The sequence below is a fragment of the Bubalus kerabau genome, chromosome 8 (assembly GCF_029407905.1).
Source record: "Bubalus kerabau isolate K-KA32 ecotype Philippines breed swamp buffalo chromosome 8, PCC_UOA_SB_1v2, whole genome shotgun sequence".
In the NCBI taxonomy this organism is placed as follows: domain Eukaryota; kingdom Metazoa; phylum Chordata; class Mammalia; order Artiodactyla; family Bovidae; genus Bubalus; species Bubalus kerabau.
The window spans coordinates 117,427,324-117,449,023 of record NC_073631.1 but is presented as its reverse complement, the minus strand read 5'-3'; the positions used below and the strand labels follow the sequence as shown (position 1 = coordinate 117,449,023).

Genomic DNA, 21,700 nt, shown 5'->3' with positions numbered 1-21,700 from the left:
GGCTCTTGATTCATTTAAAATAGACTTTTATCACATTTTTTCAGATATTGTGTGTTTGTATTAGTCGCTTAGTCATGTCCAATTCTGTGCGATCCCATGAACTGTAACCCACCAGGCTACTCTGTCCATGGGATTCTCTAGGCAAGAATACTGGAGTGGGTTGCCATTCCCTTCTCCAGGAGATCTTCCCGACCCAGGGATCGAACCTGGGTCTCCTGCATTGCAGGCAGATTCTTTACCAGGGAAGCCCATTTTCAGATCTCTTCTTTAAAAACGATGCTTTATAACACTTAGAACATCCATACATTAAAGAACTCAAACTAATAATGCTGTATTAACTTTATGTTCAAAATTAATAACCAGATTTCAGGGACACCAGAGGAAATTAGCTTAGACCTTATTTAAAGGTTTGTTTACTTTTAACAAACTGTGTGATATGCTTATGGGTTAGTGCTGTTTGTTAATATCACAGACATGTTTAATTCATAGTAGCTTCATTGCTTAAATTCCTATTTTATATATGGAATATATTTCCTCTTAGACTTTTTTTGGTAAAACAGTAAAATTAAAGTTTTTTGTTTTTTTTTTTACCTTAATATGCCAATACATACTGAGCTGTTGCTCTCTTTTATAGGGAAATCCTCGTTGACGATTCAGTTTGTTGAAGGCCAATTTGTTGACTCCTACGATCCAACCATAGAAAATAGTAAGTATTGTTTTCAGGGATTTATAAGCTGAGAAGCCTGATTTTTGCTTATCAGCAGCCACTGTGTATTCCTGGAGGCTTTGATTGCAAAGGATATTCAGTTAAACCTATAGATCTCCAAGCGGGGGGCCCAGAAAAACTTCCACAGCTTTACCCATTTCACACGGAATGAATTTTACTTCACACTGAATGAATGATGTCCATATCCCATTATCTTGAAGTTGTTACTCATTTCCATAGGATCCAGTTCCACATTGGAACCTCCTATTAGAGATGCTGCTGTAAGAAAAGAGAGTATGCAGTCTTTTCTTTCCCCTTCTCAACGGTAGCCCTTACTAGCGATTCCAAGCTTGAAAGGATGAAAACACTCCAGCTCCTTTGTACCTTACTTTTGTAGATCCTCTAGTCCCCACAGCCCCTTCCAGCTCTAAAGAGGAGGCTGTGGAGAGTGAGCTGTTTCAGGATTGGAGCGAGCCCTTGCAGCGTTTTCTGAAAAGTTGCATCCAGAGCTCGTTGGCATTTTAGGACATATGGAGAAAAAGGCCCCCAAGACCAGAACCAGCCTCAGCCTTTACTTTGTCCAGTATCAGTCTGTGGTTTCAGAATCTTCCTGAAGGATTCTAGGCCCACGGCCCAAGCCTAGATCATGGGAACAGGGAAAAGAACCTGGAACGCTTCCATCCTGGGAAGCGGGTGTTTTGGACACTGGTCTTATTTCAGGCTGTCTTAGAACCCTAGGCAGACACTAGAACCAAGTCTTGAGGTTCTTGACACCAGGACTTAGCTAGAATCTTGCCAGGAGCTTACATATTTAAAGCTAAGGTTGTCAAAGTCTGATTGGCATGTTAGACCGAAGCTGACTTAACAGCCAGGTTCATGACTCTTTAACAGCTGGATTTGAAGACTTCTCCTGTCAAAAAAGAGGCTCATGATGGGTTTGACAGACAATGGCCTGCATGTCACAAAGGCCTCACTGCCTTTTTGTATGGCTCATGAGCAAAGAATGATTTTTACATTTTTTAATATTTGAAAAAATCAAAACAAGAATAATGACGGTGACATTTGAGTGTTGTGTGAAATCCAGATTTCAGGATCCATAAAGTTTTATCAGAACATGGCCCTGGCCATCTTAGCTCTACGATCACAGAGCTGTTGAGTGGCTGCCTCAGAGACCATCTGGCCTGAAGAGCCTGAAATAGTTACTGTCTGGCCCCTTTCAGACAGAGTTTGCCAGCCTCTGGCTTAAAATACCCAACTGTCCTTCGCGTCCCAGCATGCTGGTGGCAGGGAAGGAAGCCTGTAGGTTGCTGAGCTAACTCTGTGCAAATCCGAGTTTGAGGTAACCCCTGCCAGTCTCAGGAGGGAGGTGTCCTGACTCCATCCTGTGTTGTTGTGTTTAGCTGACATCGACTAGTGTGCCAGTGTGAGGAGCAGATTCATCTGAATGCTACGTGCACAAGCATGGTTGCCTCAACGTCAGAATAAGGACAGAATAACCCATGACCTTGCCCTTAATATTTGCTATATGTAGCAGTTTCGAAGTTTGTGTCCTTAAAGAGATCAGGCTTATTTGGGAATTTTATCCATAGAAGACAGTTTTCACGGCAAGTTTTGCCCTAAACGTGGTTCTTCTAATTCTTTAGCTTTGTGCCATTTAAAATTGAATAGGAAGGAAAGTCATGTTGTATATAAATACATTTTCTTTGTATGTAAGTAATGGACCTGATGAAAGTGGGACTTTCTTACCTTGATGCTGTCTCAAAACCAGAATATAATCCTACCTTGAAGGCTGTCAGCATCATCTTTAATCACATTGATAATATTTTCCTAACACTTGGTATTCAGTAATGAAGATTGAATTCTCAGTATTTATTAAATTTTTTGGCAAGAGCAGAAATGATTGTCAGAGTACGAGTCCCTTTAAAGTTCATGAGGTGGGACCTCCCTGGTGGTCCAGTGGCTAAGAGTTCTCCTGCCAGCAGAGGGGACACAGGTTCGACCCCTGGTCCGGGAAGATTTCACTTACCGCAGAGCAATTGCTGAGCCCTTGCTCCAGAGCCCACGCTCCGCAACAAAGGAAGCCCAAGCACCGCAGCCAGAGAGGAGCTTCTGCTCACCACAGCTAGAGAAAACCCATGCAGCAGTGAAGACCCAGCCCAGCCGGAAACAAATAATAATAAAAATTTTTTTAAGTTTATGAGGCATATAGAGACATCACTTTCCATATATGAGGCTTCTGACCAACTAATTCAGTGAGAAACCCTCCACCCTTCCCCCCCACAATGTAGCAGGAAAAAATTGCTCAGAGAAAACAAGGAACGAGCAAGGAAATGGTTGTCATAAACTTGTTGGTAGCATCATAAATGAATGTGTGGTTTTATGGTTTTGAAAAACAGTACTCTAAATCTGGGAACCGCTACACCTGACTTTATAATCTAGTCCAAGTTGTTGCTAGCAAACATTCACTAGTAACACATCTCTGAAGTATCACTGCAAAAGCAAAAATTCTGGGACTCTGTCATCTTTTAACAGGGGTTTAAGAAAATAGCATCAATAAAACCATGGTAATATTTTCTAGTTTGAGGAAATTTCTAGACCAAATACTGCTCTGCCAGTGTGCTTTTGTTATATACTGTAGTGTTACTCCCACAACTCAATTCAAACTAGATTGATGTAACGGTGGTGGTTGTTCAGTTGCTCAGTTGTGTCCGACTCTTTGGGACCCCGTGGCCTGCAACACGCCAGACATCCGTGTCTTTCACTATCTCCCGGAGTTTGCTCAAACTCATGTCCGTTGAGTCGGTGATGCTATCCGACCATCTTGTCCTCTGTTGTCGCCTGCTCCTGCCTTCAATCTTTCCCAGCATCAGGGTCTTTTCCAAGGAGTCAGTTCTTTGCATCAGGTGGCCAAAGTATTGGAGTTTCAGCTTCAGCATCAGTCCTTCCAGGGAATATTCAGGATTGATTTCTTTTAGAATTGACTGGTTGGCTGTCCTTGCAGTCCAAGGGACTCTCAACAGCCTTCTCCAACACCACAGTTCAAAAGCATCAATTCCTTGGCGCTCAGCTTTCTTTATGGTCCAACTCTCATATCCATACATGACTACTGGAAAAATCATAGCTTTGACTAGATGGACCTTTGTCGGCAAAGTAACGTCTCTGCTTTTAATAAGCTGTCTAGGTTGGTCATAGCTTTCCTTCCAAGGAGCAAGCATATATTAATTTCATGGCTGCTGTCACACCTCAATTGAAACTAAGTTGATATGATGAAATCCCACAGTGGTAGTTTATAATTTAAAGGAAAACGAGCCGCGGTTCAGTTTCTGCCATCTGGAAGTAGCACTGTTAGCGGATTAGTACAGCTCCTCCCCAGAGGTTGGGAAATCCTCCTTAGGCGTTGTGCCGCATCACCACGTGTTGCATGGTGGGTAACTTGTCCAGCAGACTGTGAATCAGTTCTCAGCACACATTAGTAACGCAGATCTTATTTTGTGAGTACCTCATTTTAGAAACCTTTATTAATATGCTGCTTATTTGCTTATTAGATTTAACTTTAGCTCATAAGCAGCTGTTCGTCTTGCTGGCGGCAGTTTCAGGGTTTGAGGTTGGAAACTGGAGGAATTTCTCTAGTGATTGGAAAAGGGAGGGAGAGAGGAGAGCCTAAGGACAGGGTCGCAGGGGCCGGCCGCCTTTCCCTTCTACACCAGGAGGTCGTGTCGAGTGTCTTTCCAGGCTGTGGAACCCATAGTGCCTCTCGTTGCACTTCCCTTTTTTCTGTAGTAACAAGAAGAGGCAGTGTTCCCGCGGCAGATGGAAGGTCTTCAGTTTCATTTCACTGCTGTGTGTAGGAGGATTTACATCCTCTTCCTAGGCAATGAAATGCTAAAACGCTTATTAATATCTTGTTTCTTCTCTGTCTCTCCCCTCACTGGCCAGTACGTCCCCTATTGCTTGGTTGAATCTCTTATGTCTTTCTGACCAGGCCTCGCAGTGCCCCCAGCACTCAGACCTTTGCACTCTAGTGACCCTGTCTCTCCCCTCAACTCAGCTGTTTTCTTTAGCTGCCCCCGTTGCCCCTTGGATATTTCCTGGGCTTCCACGCTGAACATAACTAAACCCAGCCACACCGCCCCCCCAACCCCCACCGCAGCTCCTCCAGGCCTTGCCTCTGCTGATACCTGGTGACTCGGGCCTCGAGTCGCTCAGGCCAGAAGCTCAGGAGTCATCCTGATCTGCAGTCTCTCACACCTGCCTCCAGTCCGTGAGAAAACCCTCTGGCTCTCCCTGTGCACTGCATCCAGAATCAGCCGTTTCTCAGCCCTCCAGTCCAGGCCCCCATCCTTCCCAGATCGTGATAGTCTAGATGGCGTCTCCCTGTGTCCCTCATCCATTTTCGTCCATCTCATTACTCATGGCATAGCCAGAGTGATCTTTTCTTTAAATACAGATTGCACCAGGTTACTGACCACGTCCTAGCGTGTTCATTACTTTGCCCCTCTCCCCACCCCCTACCCTCACTGTTCTCGCAGTCTCAGTGGCTTAGTCTTTCTCACTTTTCCTTGACTTTCTTACTTTTTAACTTGCAGTTTCAGCTCTGCCTGGATGCTTTTCATAGAGAAGCTAATTGACTGTGTGTGTCTGTCTCTCCTTCTGCTTATCCTCCCTTTCCTGGGGTGTCAGCTCACTGAGGTCAGAGACTGCAGTGTCTTGAACACTTGGAATAGTGCTGGCGGTGATCACCAGTCCCCAGGAAAGAGTTCCTGAACAATGAGTGTTCTGTCTCGGTGATCTAGAGTTTCTTGCTCACCAGCATCCCTGACAGAGCTTCCATGGAGTCTCAGATGCGCTTCTGGTCTCACATGACTGAGTGTGATGGGGAGGGGGCAGGTCTTCACACAGCACACCACGACTGCCCCCGGCTCACAGGGATCAGGAGCACGGTCAGTCCGCTGTGCACCCCAAATTCAGGGTTACAGCGTTGGGGAGGAGTTCAGTTCAGTCGCTCAGTCGTGTCTGACTCTTTGTGACCCCATGAGTTGCAGCATGCCAGGCCTCCCTGTCCATCACCAGCTCCCGGAGTTCACTCAGACTCACGTCCATCGAATCGGTGATGCCATCCAGCCATCTCATCCTCTGTCGTCCCCTTCTCCTCTTGCCCCCAATCCCTCCCAGCATCAGAGTCTTTTCCAAGGAGTCAACTCTTCGCATGAGGTGGCCAAAGTACTGGAGTTTCAGCTTTAGCATCATTCCTTCCAAAGAAATCCCAGGACTGATCTCCTTTAGAATGGGGGAAGAGTACAGTAGCATTTTTTTCTTAGAAGTGATGAAAGCAGTTTATCTTGGGTACTCCCTCTCTTGATACATTCTGATTCAGTTTTCATCCAGTGTGATGATTTCACTGAAGTGATGGTTTTCAGAAAGAGCACAGGAATGATAAAGTGTGGCAGCCGGCTTGGGTGTTCTGCTCTGCAATTCTCGCTTCCCTGATTCTAGCCCCGCCCTAGTCGCGTCAGAAAGACTTGGTGCTAGGACGAGTCTCTTCGACTATTGCTTGTCTTGGGGGCGAGCCTTTCTCTCCTGGGCGAATTCATCCTTGACGTAAGATCTCTCCTCCTCGTCACAGCTTTCTCTCAGGATTTTCATCAGTCACTTTTTGCTTTCTCTTTCGTCTGTGGCAGAAGTGGGTCCTTTCTCAGTGGTGCAAGGGGTGGATTCTATTGGCCGCTCCAGTCAGGTAGGGGGCCAGCCAGGAGACTGAGGACTCAGGCTGAGTCAAGATGCTGGGCCTGGGGTGTGCAGAAGAAATCTGTTCCATTTATTTACCAGGGCTCAGATGGTTATTTACCAGGGGTTCATAGCCTATTACTGTTAATAGTTCTTTCCTCTTTCATCTCTATTTGTTTGCTCTCTTTCTCCTTAGAATTATTAACTTTCCCTAAGTGATTTGAGTCTGATTCCCACCCACCCCCCTGATAGGGAAAAGCAGTTGTGACAAATTGCTTCCAGCCTTAAGCCAAGTCAGAGTGGTGACTTCACAAAGAACATCTATTCTGTGCCGTTCTATTTCTCGATAAAATTGTTTAATTTTTTATGCACTGGAAGTTCTTAGCACTTCAGTTAATATTAGCTCTTTGTGTTCTGACACCAGACTTGCTATAAATTAATGAAAAGTTGTGTGCTTTGGATCCATTCTAGACCTCAGACTTTATATGTTGCACTTTTTCACAAGAGGGCTGTCCACAGAGTATTCAAACTGCTTTGTATAAGATGAGAAGTATTGTCTGCTCTCAGTTTCTTTGAAAATAGTTAGAGGTTTGCCTGATGTTGGTTTTAGTAAGTCGTCACTGCTTAGTTAAATAATGGAAGAGTGGAAGAGTCTATTAACTTGGACAGTCTTTTTGTTTTCTGGGATCGTTTTATGAGATTATTAAAGACTCTGCTTAATTGGTTGTCATTGTTCAAGCTTTCAGTGATTGAAAGTTCGTTTTTTTCTAGCTAACAAATATTTTAATTCCTTTTTCACTGTAGCTTTCACAAAATTGATCACAGTAAATGGACAGGAGTATCATCTTCAACTTGTGGACACAGCTGGGCAGGTAAGTGTCAGAATCGGTACAGCATGTCCGGCATCCTGGCCCTGCTCCTGATCCGTAAGCACAAGGACGATGCCAAGAGAGCCCCTGTGATGTGTGTGTAGACATCAGTAGGCTGTCTGCTTTGTCTTTTCAAAGAGACTTAATGGAAGTTTTTTCAAATAATTAGCTTGTTTTTCTACATCAGAATTTGTTTTGAATATATTCATGATGGCATTGTAAAGGTTTATATTTATTACAGGATAGTTTTCTATTTTCTAAACATTGATTCCATATCAGAGGATCACATCAGTGCTTTTCCTCCCTTTGAAATACGTCTCCTTCTACATTAAGAACAAAAGTAGATCTTTTCCAGGGCAAAAGGCATGGGAAAGGTATAGGGCAGAAACAAGCCGGTTGTTTGGATTTATTATATGATTACAAGATTAAAGAGTGTCAGTTTTCCTTGCTAGACAGTAATTGCCAAAGGTAAGTAACCCCTCCCCCCAAAAGAGATTCACAGGTTAATGTGACAGTGGAGGTGGCCAGTAGGTCGCTGGCACCAGTGGCGAAGAACCCGCCTGCCAGTGCAGGAGACATAAGACATGGGAGCCGGATCCCTGGGGAGGGTATGGCAGCCCACCCCAGTATTCTTGCCTGGAGAATCCCACGGGCAGAGGATTCTGGCGGGCTACAGTCCATGGGGTCGCGAAGAGTTGGGCATAACGGAAGCGACTTAGCATGCATGCAAAGGATAAAAGAAATGAAGAGAACTTCAAAGGAACAGAGAGAACCCTTTGACAGCTCATCTTCCCCCATTACATGTCACCCAGTCCTACTTTGATTAAAAACCACTTTGTTCAGCTGAATGTATGGCCTGCCTTGAGGCTGGGCCTGTAAAGACGCTGGGATGCCACCTTGTGTCTTAGAATCAGCAGAGGATCAGACTGGCAGGCAGGTAAGAGTCAGGTAGCCTGTCTGCCGTGTTAAATGGAGGCTTTTTTTCTGGAACCTGGGAAAACGGATAGACCTAGAAGGATGCGGCCTGCCTTCTGGGTTTGGAATGATTCCCTCTGCTTCATATTTTGATGTGAACGAAGAAGGAAAGTGTAAACCGCACCCCCCCCACCCCACCCCCACCCAGTGAAGCAAGAGAATAGCTGTATTGAGTCATTTTGGCATCCTGGAGTTTCCTTTCTGGAAGCTTCAGATACAGCAAATGTGTGTGTCCCAGAGCTGTAACACCCAGCTCGTTCATTCAACGTCCATGACCTCATGGGGTTTTCTTAGAGCGAGCCATTCTAGGCTTTCAGTCAATGCGGTCCCTGCCCATTGCAGAGTGGGAGCCTACTGAAACAAGAGAAACAACAGAAATCTTCACCAGCGACCGGCCTCATAGATGACTGATCACATGGCTTAGAAACCAGTGTAGAAGAGCCCCTGGGGTAGGACCTTATTCTGAGTGTGTTCTATGAGGTTTTGTTTTGCTCTAAAGTATAAACGTACACTTTGCCATTAACTGTTTTAATGACGGAGTGATACAAAGAATGACCCCGAAAGGGCCAGAGCTCTCAGGGACTGTGTCTGGTGTCAGTGTGATAGGAGTGTGGGCTAAGTCCTGAGCCCTGCTGTCTCGCTCCTTTGGATTTTGTTACCACCGGCTCAAAATATTTAGAGAATTTCTGCACAGATGATACCCAGGTTAGGTGCTTTGAATAATTTGTTCTCATTGCAGCTAATAGTTCCTAAAGGCTGTATTCACACTTGGGAGACCATTAAAGGCTGTGCTGTGTTTATATACCATTCAGGATGGGACAGCCGGGGCAGTATTTCTTGTGCCACAGTCCCACCCTCTTTCTGTAGAAATTGGATGACATGGCACTTACATTTACTGCTCCAAGAGCTGTTTTTAAATTGGACTCCTATGGGCTGGGTCTGGGGTTAAGACTGTGGTAGCAAGGAAGAATGATTAAAGGGCAGTTTCCGTAAAAGCAGTCTGTAATACATTTGTTCACTCACGCATTTGAGGAGTAAAATTACATGTAATCAATTACTGTATAGCAGTATTCAGAAAACGAAGATCATGGCATCTGGTCCCATCACTTCATGGGAAATAGATGGGGAAACAGTGGAAACAGTGGCAGACTTTATTTTGGGGGGCTCCAAAATCACTGCAGATGGTGACTGCAGCCATAAATAAAAGACGCTTACTACTTGGAAGGAAAGTTATGACCAACCTAGATAGCATATTGAAAAGCAGAGACATGACTTTGCCAACAAAGGTCCGTCTAGTCAAGGCTATGGTTTTTCCAGTGGTCATGTATGGATGTGAGAGTTGGACTGTGAAGAAAGCTGAGCGCCAAAGAATTGATGCTTTTGAACTGTGGTGTTGGAGAAGACTCTTGAGAGTCCCTTGGACTGCAAGGAGATCCAACCAGTCCATTCTAAAGGAGATCAGCCCTGGGATTTCTTTGGAAGGACTGATGCTAAAGCTGAAACTCCAATACTTTGGCCACCTCATGTGAAGAGTTGACTCGTTGGAAAAGACCCTGATGCTGGGAGGGATTGGGAGCAGGAGGAGAAGGGGACGACAGAGGATGAGATGGCTGGATGGCATCAGTGACTCTATGGACATGAGTTTCAGTAAACTCCGGGAGCTGGTGATGGACAGGGAGGCCTGGCGTGCTTCCATTCATGGGGTCGCAAAGAGTCGGACACAACTGAGGGACTGAACTGAACTGAATTAAATATTTGATAGCAAGTACTGTTTATTTAGTAGTTTGTTTATTTTATGCAGCTGATTTAATTGCCCAGCTAGGGATCATGATGAACATAGTAAATACAAGTTGGTTATTTTTAGTTTGCATGAAATATTTTGTTTTGGTCTAGTTTAAGTAAGCTCATGACAAGTGAGTCAGAGACAGTCGATTTTAATGTCAAACTCCGCCCCCCCCTGGTTTTTTGTTGTCTTTTAAGGTCATCTAGAAATACATGTACATGTTAATAGAAATCAAATAACGCAAAAAGTTAAATAGTCAAATCTTTCTACTGTAGCTGTCTTAGCTTCACTCTGCCAGCAGTAACCCATTGTAAGTTTTTAGTAAATGCTTCCAAGCTCTTTTATACATGAACATGCAAATATATTTCACGTTTTTTCTTTTCTTTTCTACACAAAAAGTAATGTGTTTCTGTATCTCCATCTTGGAGACTATTTTGTATATGTACAGACAGCCCGCCCTGCCTGCCCCGCCCGCCCCGCCAGGACTGCATAGCCCATTGTTTGGATATATCCTTTGTTGTTTAGTCCGTAAGTCGCATTGACTCTTGCGACCCCGTGGCCTGTAGCCCACCAGGCTCCTCTGCCCGTGGGGTTTCCCAGGCGAAGAATGCTGGGGTGGGTTGTCATTTCCTTCCCCAGGGGCTCTTCCTGACCCAGGGACTGAATCCACGTCTCCTGCGTTGGCTGGCAGGGTTTTGCCGCCGAGCTGCCGCGGCAGCCCAGGATGCGTGGTCCTGCGACTGCTGATCAGCAATTAGGTTGTTTCCGGTCCGGCCACCAGCAGTGCCGCAGTCAGTGTCTTGGGCTGCTTTAGAAAGGTGGTTACGTCTGGCACGCAAATCAGATTTCCTGGGTGGGGGGCTCCTGGACCCACAGGGTCACCTGCTTGGCAGCAGTCAGCAGGACTGCCTGTTTCCCTGGAGCCTCACCATCACGACGTGTGGCCAATTTTTTTTATATTTGCCAGTCTGCTGGGTGAAAAATAGTATCCCAGTGTCATTTTAATTGTCTTTCTTATTAAGGAATTTGATCTTATTTTCCTGTGTTTGAGGACATTTTTATTTCCGTTCTGTAAATTATCTTGTCTGTTCACATCCCTCACCCTTGTCTTTTGGCAGGATGGTCTTTGCTTGCTGATTATAAAAATCCCTTAATATGTGAAGAAAATTAGCATTTAGTATATGAGCTGAGCTTCGAGGTTTTGTTTTCAGTCTTCCTTTTGTTTGAAAGACTTTAGCCATGAAGAACTTCATTTTCATATAGTTGAGTTGATTAATCCCTTTTGAACCAAGACCGTTGTTTGTTTTTAATCCTCCCGTCCACCGTGTGCACAGGCAGTTTTCACCTGCAAGCCTTTGATTCCTCTGGAATACACTTTGCTAGGGTGTGAGTTAGAGATCCAGGGTGTTCGTTTACCCGCAGGTGGCTCTGCATTTGTTCGCTGTACATTTAGCTGAGGGTTACCTTTCATCCGTACCGATTTGAAATGCCAGTGTTATATGCCTGCTTCCTGGATCTGTTTGGGGCTTTGCAGACTTCCCAGTCTGCTCCATTCATAAAGTAATCCTGCTCTGTTTTCATCTCTAGCTTTATGGTTTCCACCCACCTGCTGTGCCGTTGCTATTCTTTCTCAGGAAGTACACTTTTCATCAGGAGTATGTTACATTCGTGTATAATTTAGGATTAATTAATAGGTATCCTTACGAGTCTGCATATTCTTGCTGAAGTCTGTGGCACACTCTTCAGCTGATTAAGTCTTTTTATCTTTTAGAACTATCTTAAGATTTTCTTCAGCTGGACTATATATTACACTTCTGTTTTCTTAGGTTTTATTCCTAGGAGTTTTGTCTTCTTTGGTCACTGTTAAAGCTGAGGGTCTTTTTCCTCCATTTTACTTTCTTACTACTTTTTTCACACTGTGCCTCTTGAAAATGATGAAATTTTTAACTTTGAGTCTACTGTCGCTGAATTCTCTACTAAAAGCATTTGAAATTTTGTTTTAATCTGGGTAGAAAGATCTGTCATTCCATTAATAATTTGATTTTCAACATCACTAAAGTGAATTAAACTTAATCATAACTGTACTAATAATTAATGGTTTTACTTTGCATATGTAGTAAGCTCTGTGATGTTGAAACGCTGTTATCTGATTAATATCAGAGCATTGGTAGTTCTCTTTTTTTAAAGACACATTAGCATGGGGCAGTGATTCGGGGTCATCGTCATAACCACACTGGACTTGCACAGTTAACAGACAGTTACTTGATGTGAGGACGGCGTGGTGTGACTTTCCTACAGTAGAGCTTGGGATGGGATGGAATAGTAACAGCTGTGTTTCAGCTGAAGCAGGAAATGTTTGGACCAGACAGCGGCGCTCTTGAATCCTGCTTTCACATTAGACACTTCCGTGTGCTTTAAATAATTCTGTACGCAAAGCACCAGGGTTCCTCATAAACCTTTATGAAACTGGTCCTAATAGGCAGTGGCGTCAGGTGTGCCTTTAATTCCTAAAGTTGCTCAATAAACAGCTCATTCGATCCTAAAAAATCTGAGTATGCTGACTTGAGTCTGGTGTTTTGTTTCTTCAGTCAGCCTCTTTTTCAAGTGCTGGTAGCAGCCCACTAATGACCATGGACTGGGCTCAGGCTATTGTGACTCACGTGAGGGAAATAGGTGAAAACACACATTGATGGGATAAACTAGAGCACACGTGAATTTTCTGCGAGGCCTAAGGGACTCTGGGCTTTATGTCCACAAGAAATGTGGTGGTGCTTTTCTTTGACACAGGATCACGGAGCCAGTCTTTTCATTCCTTCTGTCTCTCTCACAAACTGCAAGACGTTAGCCGTCCCTAGAAAGTCTTAGACTAGCCTGAGCCATTTATCAGTATTGGCTTAAAGCAAATAACTACCCCAGCCTTAAATCTTGGGTGTATAAAAGCTATATCTCTAAAGTAATAATCTACTTTCTGCTTGCTTTGAGCTCTTTGACCGTGTGATGGTCCAGATTGCTTGTTACCCTGTATAAAGACTTCGTTGTTGTTTAATTGCTTAGAGTGTCTGACTCTCTTGTGACTCCGTGGACAGTAGCCCGGCAGGCTCCTCCCAGGCAAGAACACTAGAGTGGGCAGCCCTTTCCTCCTCCAGGGGATCTTCCTGACCCAGGGATCGAACCCCGGTCTCCTACATTGCAGGCAGACTCTTTACCACTGAGCCACCAGGGAAGCCCCATGTGAAGACTTTACTCAAATGTAATTATTTTTTCTTCCACAGGATGAATATTCCATCTTTCCTCAGACATACTCCATAGATATTAATGGCTATATTCTTGTGTATTCTGTTACATCAATCAAAAGGTAAGGCCTGCTTCTTCTTGCTTGAGTTTATTTGCCATGCTTAGGTGACGTTAATCTTTCTGAGGGATTATGCTGGAATTGGCAGTAGTAACAATCAGACTTTAATGGTTTTTAGTGGTTGTCTGGTGGAGCAAACAGGTTGTTAAGGGAAAAAATTATCCCATTAGATATTCTTTTGCACCAGTGGAATAAAAAACTATGTCTTACCTCAGACTGCCCAGAATAGTGAATGAACATGATCTGAGCTTTCCTGCTAATTAAAATGGGAAATACTTAATTGATTTATTTTTCTGTGTTTTTACCTTATTAGTGTGGAGCATGGGCTGATTGCTAAGGAACATTCTACAAATGTTTTATTCAGAGATTAAATCAGCCCAGTTGTAAATGTTCCAATTTAAGTATCTTGCCTATTCCACCTTGAATATTCTCAGTAAGGGCTGCTGAGTGTTGAATACATAAACATGTGAAAAAGAGTGCTAGAAAAAAAATAAAGGAATTCCTTGTGTTCAGTTTACTTTATATTAAAAGGGTGAGTCTATGGCATTTTCTATTGTTACCAATATAAATATCAATAACAACCATTTCAGAATGTCACCACTAAAATGGGTGTCTGATTTCATGCTTTTTGTTTTATAGCTTTGAAGTGATCAAAGTTATCCATGGCAAATTGTTGGATATGGTGGGGAAAGTACAGTAAGTAGCAATAGTTTATCTCTTTTTTTAGATATACTAGTATCATCTGAACAATCAGTTCGGGCACTGACTAGTGTACTTTGGCTTTTTTCCCCTTGTGTTAACAGAATACCTATTATGTTGGTTGGGAATAAGAAAGACCTACATATGGAAAGGTATGTAGCTTCTAAATACTGCTATATAAAGTGATGTAGTCACTGAGGTTCTGTTTTTAATTGTTCTTAAAGCCAGAATATTTTTAGCTGTAGCATTTCTGTTTTCAGAAGTGTGGCAATGACTGCATAACAGAGACAAAACTGCAGTAAAAACTCTCACCCATCGTGCAGAATGCTTCCTCTTAAGAAGAGGGCACACACTGTAGAAAATTATCTTCAGGTGCTTTGACCGTTCTGCACAAAGCAGACTAAAAAGACAGTGGTAGTGCTGGTTTAGTCCACACAGTTTTCTGAGCACCAGGCTGAGGACCCTGTTCCTGGGGAGCTCAGCATCTGGAGAAGACCCGGCCCGTGGGCAGCAGGGGGGCACTGTGGGCCCTTTCAGAATTGCCCGTCTAGGAGGGCTTACAGCCGAGCTGCTGAGAAAGGAGTCGACTGTTGGGGAGGCCAGAGTCCTGGAGTCCTGTTCTCCAAACCATAGGGGATTTGCAGGAGCTGGGCAGCCCCGTCAGGCAGTGTCCGCCCTGCCCCGGCTCAGGGTGGCCGAGAGACTCTGCGTGCGCTCTGGATGAGACTGAGCTGACTGCCTCGTCAGTCAGTTACACACACCTTACGTGGTAAAGAGCAAAGTACTTCAATTAAAGTTTTCTGTTTCCATTAGGGTGATCAGTTATGAAGAAGGGAAAGCGTTAGCAGAGTCTTGGAACGCAGCGTTTTTGGAATCATCTGCTAAAGAAAATCAGGTACGTGGTTTTGAAAACTCCACTGCCCTGTATCCCCTCAGTCGTGGGTGTGTGTGTTGCCGAGTCAGCGTTTCCGTGCGGTCTCCATCACTCCTGTTCAGTCTTCCTCCTCCCACCATCTCGAGTACCCAGCTCTGGGTTGCTTTAGGAAGATAAAAGGCTGTTGATATTTTAATTCAGTCAGTGTTCTAAGTATGATGGGACCTAGAATATTTGTATGATAAATAGAAATTAATTGGTGTAAAGGCAATACTTCCTTTGTGAACACGTAGTCTTATTTTTGTTTCATGCTAAAGGCTGGTACAGAACTAAGTCCAGGCGTAGAAGAGAAACAAGAATGATTTGAAGTCACTTTGGTAATTTTGTTCTTGTGCCTCCCCCCTTTTTGTCTTGGGTAAAACTGAGTATGTGTTGTTTTTAAACATAGAAACCAGTGAGAACCATTCCGCAAGCATGCTTCACCGGCGTCAGCCCTGCAAGCAGATGCTCCTTTTCAGGCCTGTGTGAGGAGGGATGTCAGTTCTTTGTCAGCAGGCTTCCCGTGTCCCCTTTTTCCTCTTCCTTCCTTGAGACCCAGAGCGGCCCAGCTTGCCTGCCACCTCCACATTCTTACCAGTGTTTCTATTCGCTGCAGATCAGATGATGTCACTCACCTAAAAACTGTCAGTGGGTTGCCCGTCGTCTGTCGAACAAGCCCCAGAGCGCTCAGCGTGGTGATGAGTGCAGGGTGTGAATCACACTTTTCCAGTTTCTTCTTCCACCACATCCTGCGCTTGGCAGGCCCACCAAACCCCTCCCACTCCCCTCAACACCATGGCGCTTGCAGATGCCTCCCCTGTGCGCTCACGGTTTTCTAACATGATTAGCTGCATACTTAAAGTCTTTTCAACACGTTATCTTGTCTCATCCTCAGGTAAAATGAATTGGCTTGCATTTTTGTGAGAAAACTACAGTTTGGGGGTTGGGAGAAGGACACTGGGCTATCCTTCTCCAGCTCCGCCCCCTCTCCCCACCAAGACCCCTGCCCTTGGAAATGCTACTCAAATCCCACCTCCTCCTTGGTCCTCAGGAGTCCTCCAGCCAAAATTAGTTTCTTCTCGCTTATCCCCTTTGTTTCATCCTGAGATTCAAGGACAGTATCACTGAGCTTCCTGTTCTCCATAATTTGTACAGACAGTAGTTCTGTTTCCAGTGGGTGCCTGGTCAGCCCAGGGGTCCCGACAGGCAGGTGTGCTTGTCCCTGCGTGAGCAGGGGGGGGACTTAAATCCATGTGCTTGCCTCCTGGGTTGTAGATAGCAAGACGTTTATCTCCAGCCGTTTAGTTTCTGAGTGCAGAGCCTGGTGGCTCAGACGGTAGAGAATCTGCCTGTAATCCCGATTGGAAAGATCCCCTGGAGAAGGGAATGGCAACCTACTCCAGTATTCTTGCCTAGAGAATTCAATGGACAGAGGAGCCTGGCGGACTACAGTCCGCAGAGTCGGACACAACTGAGCAACTAACACACACACACACACACACACACAGTGAGAATTCAGATAATAAGAGCTGAGAGATACTGTGTTGTCTCTAATTGAATTAAACTAAACATTGGGTGTCTTATGTACCCTTCAGATCATCTAGTTGATCTGTCTCATTTTATAAGTGAGGCATTTAAGCTCCAAGAGGTGAATAACCTTTTATGATCACTCTGTACTTCAGAAGGTGTAAAAACTTGGACTGAATTTTAAATTTAACCCAAATCTAGTCCTCTCTACCGTGCTTTCTGATAGATGAGAAGAGAAGGCCTGTGCCTGACCCAAAGTGTAACAGAGATGATAGTATTCCTGAGGGAGAGATGGAGACTGTTCTGTATTTAAATGTCTCTGTGAACCTGGTCTAAAATGGATCTGGTCTAAAATGGCTGGTATGAAAGACATTTCCAGTCAGTTGGAGAGAGTCGAGTATGTTTTGGAAATGATTGTCTTAGGAGTGGTGATGGTGTTGGGATTAGGAAGAAACTACATCCTTATTCTTAGAAAATGCGAACCAGAGTATTTAGGGGCCAAGTTTCATAATGCCTGCAACTTAGTTTCAGATGGAATAGATGGGTAGATGGATAGAGGGAGAGCAAGCACAGATGTTAACAGCACAGACGTTAACATTTGGTGAACTCGGGAGCAGAGCCCAATGGTTATTATTACAGCTGACCCCATTTTTCTGTGTGCTTGAAAATTTACATTATAAAGATGTGAAGGTGGTCAGAAAGTATAAACTACAGGCTATAAAAGGAGTCTTGGGGATATGATATACAGCATGGTGACTATGCAGTGTATTTGCAAACGGCTAAGAAAAGAGTGGATCCTAAAAGTTCTCATCACAAGAAGAAACAAATGGTGACTGAAGCAGACTTGGTGCCGTGGGCCTTTTCAGCGCGCACTCGCATCGAGTCGCTACGTTGTACACCTGGAATGCATGTTTGGTGACCGCTGTATCTCAGCTGAAACGTGTTTCGGGGTGAGGCGTGCAGCTGAAAGGCCCTGCACTTTCTTTGGTCTGTTTACGGCTTCCCTCTGCCTTGGTTCTCTTTGGAGAAAATCCGAGGATCCAAGAGCAGTTACTCTTTTCGACTTGACAGTCACACAGGCGCCAGCAGCCTCTCCGCTCTCCTGTGGGGCCCGTGGTCCCTATGCTGTGTGTTGTGTGTGTGTGTTGCTCTGGACATGTCTGGCGGTTCCTTTGTTACACTTTCCAGCAGCCTCAAAGTGTAGACACTTCATGGACCTGCCTCCATGTAATCAAGAGGAATTGCCTGGTAAACCTCGGGCTAGTTTATCTTCTGAGAGTGACCTAGGGTTGTGGTCACTGAGAGTGGCCTCGTTGGCTTAGGGTTTGTTACTGAGCTCCATTTTGGTCTGAGGATGCGGGCCTGTCTTGTCTGGTTTATGTTACACTTTAGTGTAGCTTGAGGTTCTTAATACAGTTCTGGATAGATTTACTCTTTGACCTTTCAGTTTCATTTAGAAGACAGTAGACTGCTTTTTCGGTATCCGGAGGAAAGATGGAATTGTGCTCAAGGCTTAAAGTTAAAATGAAAAAATTCCAACTGCTATGATTCTTTAAAAGTTCTGATAAATTTAGCAGATGTATCTGATATCAGCCAAAACTCTAAAAGAAGATAAGGGTGCAGTATGGTGGCCTCAAACATCCCAGACAAGCTCGAGGGTCAGATGACCCAACTCACCATTGCCTTGGTTGCTTGAGCATCTTCATCAGATCAACAGACACCTTATCAGACGTGAAGTAATCCGTTAAGGCAGAAAGATTCTTCCATCCCAGTTAGGTACATACAGTGATGGTATGTGTATCCTTGGAAAGCTGCAGTCCTCACAGTTGTATGGTTATTTCTCAGCCCTCGGTCATGGCTCCTGGGACCTTGTCTCACCTTGTCTTCGAATCTACTCCCCATCAGGTGGGAGTAACCAAGTCCCTCTGACCTCCATACGTGAGAGGTGTAGGTGATTCTGGTCCACACAGGTACTCCGCACTGGGATGCTTACTACTCTTGGTCTGTGTGTAGGAAGAGAGAGACTCTAGTAAGAGACACCTCATCAGTAGTCACACGATTAGAGACCAGTCTGTGTAAATTGCTTGAATTTTTTATTGATAAATTTTCAAGTGTAGCTTGGTACTAACCAAAAATCCAGTATTTTAAAATAAACTGTCCTCAGTGTAATTGAGTCAGATTTGTTGATAACAAAATGCACAGTGGTTTTAAAAAAAATGTATCAAGTCAGTGCAAATACTGCACTTTGACTATTACTGAACTATGAGATGTGTTTGCAGTTTTGGCTTATTTTCTGTGGAGGCCTTCACAAACTGTATTCCAGCAGTCTGATGAAAGAGAACGCACTTTGGCAGAGACAGACCACACAGGTTATCAAGAGTGCTAAGATTTATCTAGAAAGCCAGATTCCAGGCACACGGTACTCTCCTAGTAAGAGTTTGGCATGCATCTTTCCACACATTTTTCTGTGCATTTTTTGTAGGATGAAATAAATACCAACGTGCCTGCTTAGTCATGGCAAAGGAGGGGAATGGATGATGCGGAAACAGGGGTGCTTGCTGAAGCCAGTGGCCTCGGTTAGACAAGAGCGTTGGGCCGGGGGCTGGCTGGGGCTCGCCTAGGGCTGCCTCCATTATTCCATCCTAGGAAAGCGCGAGCCAGAGTGGGTGAGCCCAGACTCAAGGGCGTGGTCACTGGCAGAAGAAGTGTGCAGAGTTCGCTTATGGGTGCTGCTTCTGTGTAGAACGCAGTCATCAGGCGAGGGTGAGAACAGGGCAGAGGTTCAGAGACCCCAGTGGAAGGAGGAGGCGCGACCCCTTCATCCCGGCGGGTGACTAGACTGGGGAAATGTGGGTGGGCGCTGGGACTCGGGGCCCTGGGGGCGTGTCCCCTGGCTGCGTCCCGTGTGGGTGCAGGCGGGCGGATGGCAGAGCAGGGAGAGGAAGGACAGAGACTGCCCGGGGCCTGCGCCAGCCCGGGAGAGAGGGCAGGGAAGTGTGGTTGGATCAGGGAAGTGGGCCGAGGGGTGCTGGCCAGCAGGGTACTGAGCAGAACTGCAAGTCAGGATGGGGGCTGGTGCCTGGTAATGACAGGATGTAGCTGCCACCCCGCGAGGGTTTGAAAATGGGCATTTCGGGATTGTCACGGTCACTGCCCTGAGGGACAGGGGCTCCTCCTCGTGAAGGGCCAGGCCCTGGAGGCACCGTCAGGAGAGAGAGGGGGCCTGGAGGCCGGAGGCTCGGGTGGAGGGTGGAGGGGACAGCCTCAGAGTCAGAGCCGAGGGGTTTAAGGAGGTGGGAGGGGAAAGGGTGTGAAGGGCGGGGTGCGGTGTGAGGCAGGAGGAGCCCCTGCCCTGCTCCAGTCAGAACCCCAGGGGTGAGGGGGTGCGGAGACTGGGCCCCAAGGTCAGAGGGGAGCGGGCCAGAGCCCGGGGATGACGACTCCTCCAGCTTCCTGTGGCGACAGATGAAAACGGGGGTCTCCAGGGGAGGTGGAAGCCCTGGTTCCTGCAGCGCTGGGGCACCTCCAGCTGGTGGCCTCCACGCCTGGCCTGCAAGCGCAGGACTGGGCAGTGGGCCTCCTCCTGTCCCGCCAGCAGAAACTACGTTCACCATCATGTGTTTCAGTCGCTGGGTCCTGTCTGACTCTTTGCAACCCCACGTTGGTCACAGCTCCACTAAAACTAACGCCAGTTGGTTTTTTCTGTGTTTTCAGACTGCTGTTGATGTTTTTAGAAGGATAATTTTGGAGGCAGAAAAAATCGATGGGGCCGCTTCACAAGGAAAGTCTTCCTGCTCGGTGATGTGATTCTCCTGCAGAACCGGGGACGCTGGGGCCCAGTCCCACCTGAGGAAGCCAACTGCCCGTCATCCTTTACGATAAACTGCTTCGTTTCTCTTCTGTTAACCTGAAAGATTTCATTTGGGGCAGAGATTCTCCCTCACCCCCTCCTTTCAGATTATGTTCAACTCTGACTCTGTCCAAATGAGTTCACTTCCATTTTCAAATTTTGAGCAATCATATTTTCAATTTATATATTGTATTTCTTAATAATATTATGACCAAGAATTTTATCGCATTAATTTTTCAGTGTAGTTTGTTGTTTAAAATAATGTAATCATTCAAATGATACATATTGTTACACTACTATTAACTAGGCTTCAGTATATCAGTGTTTATTTCATTGTGTTAAATGTATACTTGTAAATAAAATAGCTGCAAACCTTAATCTTTCTGCTCCTCAGTGTGGCTAGTAAAGAAGAAAGCTGTCCTCCTGAGGGCACCTCTCACAGCCTCCCAGGAGGCTCCAGGTTGGATTGCAAGGAGCCGCTGGGGGCTGTGTGGCCACAGACAGAGGCAAGCGGTCCACCTGGCGGCCATGGGCAGTGGAGTAGAGTGCCTGCATTTGAGGGGGTCTCTAATTGACTGAAGTCGAGTGGCCTTGGGGGAGATCTGTGAGAGGAGTTGTTCCCCAGTAATGACTGTGTCCCCCATACCCCCCAAAGGCACCCTCTTGGGTAGAGTGTTTCTCGCAGGTGGGACTACAGGCTTCCTGAGGGCCTTCTGGGCTCCCTCTGGCTTGTCTCTTAGGTCCTTGAAGGAGATGTAGGGAAACACTCACTGTCCCTCGTACTTAGCTCGATGTCCACAGCAGACAGGGTCTTACTTAGGAAATAGACTGACCTGTCCCCATCCCAAACCTCCAGGAGTTTGAAGGACAAGAAGGATTGCCTGGCCAGTCTTCTGTGTTCACGAACCTCCCGCAGACCCAGACCACGTACCTCCTGCTCTGAAAGGAGCAGCTTGGAAGGTCAACCAGAGACTGAAATTGCCTGATGTCCATCACCTCAACTCTAGCTTAGTTGACTGATATGTTAAATGCTGCCCTCTCCCAGGCAAAATTTCACAGGGCCATTTCTAACATTTAAGGAAATGTTACTGACTCTGTTGATCAAATATGATTTCTCTTTGTAACTGACTTTTTAATGATAAAATTATGCTTTTAGAATATGCCATTATTTTGGATCTTTGAAGTGTTTTTGCCTCATCATTCCAGGATGAAATTCGAGCCTTAGAAGAACTTCACCAAATATTTTTTATTTAAATAAAGATAAGTTTTAGCAATGTAGTATCATTACTTATTAACAGGGTT

General features: G+C 45.4%; 1 protein-coding gene across 3 annotated transcripts in view; it reads left to right on the top strand.

The window, feature by feature from the left end:
• Nucleotides 1-20,776, top strand: part of RHEB (Ras homolog, mTORC1 binding) — a 52,578-nt gene extending 31,802 nt beyond the window's left edge. Inside the window, exons 2-9 of one of the 3 annotated variants that reach the window (XM_055591307.1) lie at nucleotides 635-706; nucleotides 7,235-7,302; nucleotides 13,330-13,412; nucleotides 14,049-14,105; nucleotides 14,213-14,260; nucleotides 14,922-15,003; nucleotides 15,300-15,359; nucleotides 20,263-20,776. In XM_055591307.1, coding sequence (XP_055447282.1) covers nucleotides 635-706; nucleotides 7,235-7,302; nucleotides 13,330-13,412; nucleotides 14,049-14,105; nucleotides 14,213-14,260; nucleotides 14,922-15,003; nucleotides 15,300-15,344 — 455 coding nt within the window. In that variant the 3' untranslated portion in view covers nucleotides 15,345-15,359; nucleotides 20,263-20,776. The remainder of the gene's footprint in view (nucleotides 1-634; nucleotides 707-7,234; nucleotides 7,303-13,329; nucleotides 13,413-14,048; nucleotides 14,106-14,212; nucleotides 14,261-14,921; nucleotides 15,004-15,299; nucleotides 15,360-20,262) is intronic. The other 2 variants (XM_055591306.1, XM_055591308.1) reach the window with 2 other exon arrangements.
• Nucleotides 20,777-21,700: the final 924 nt, after the last annotated feature.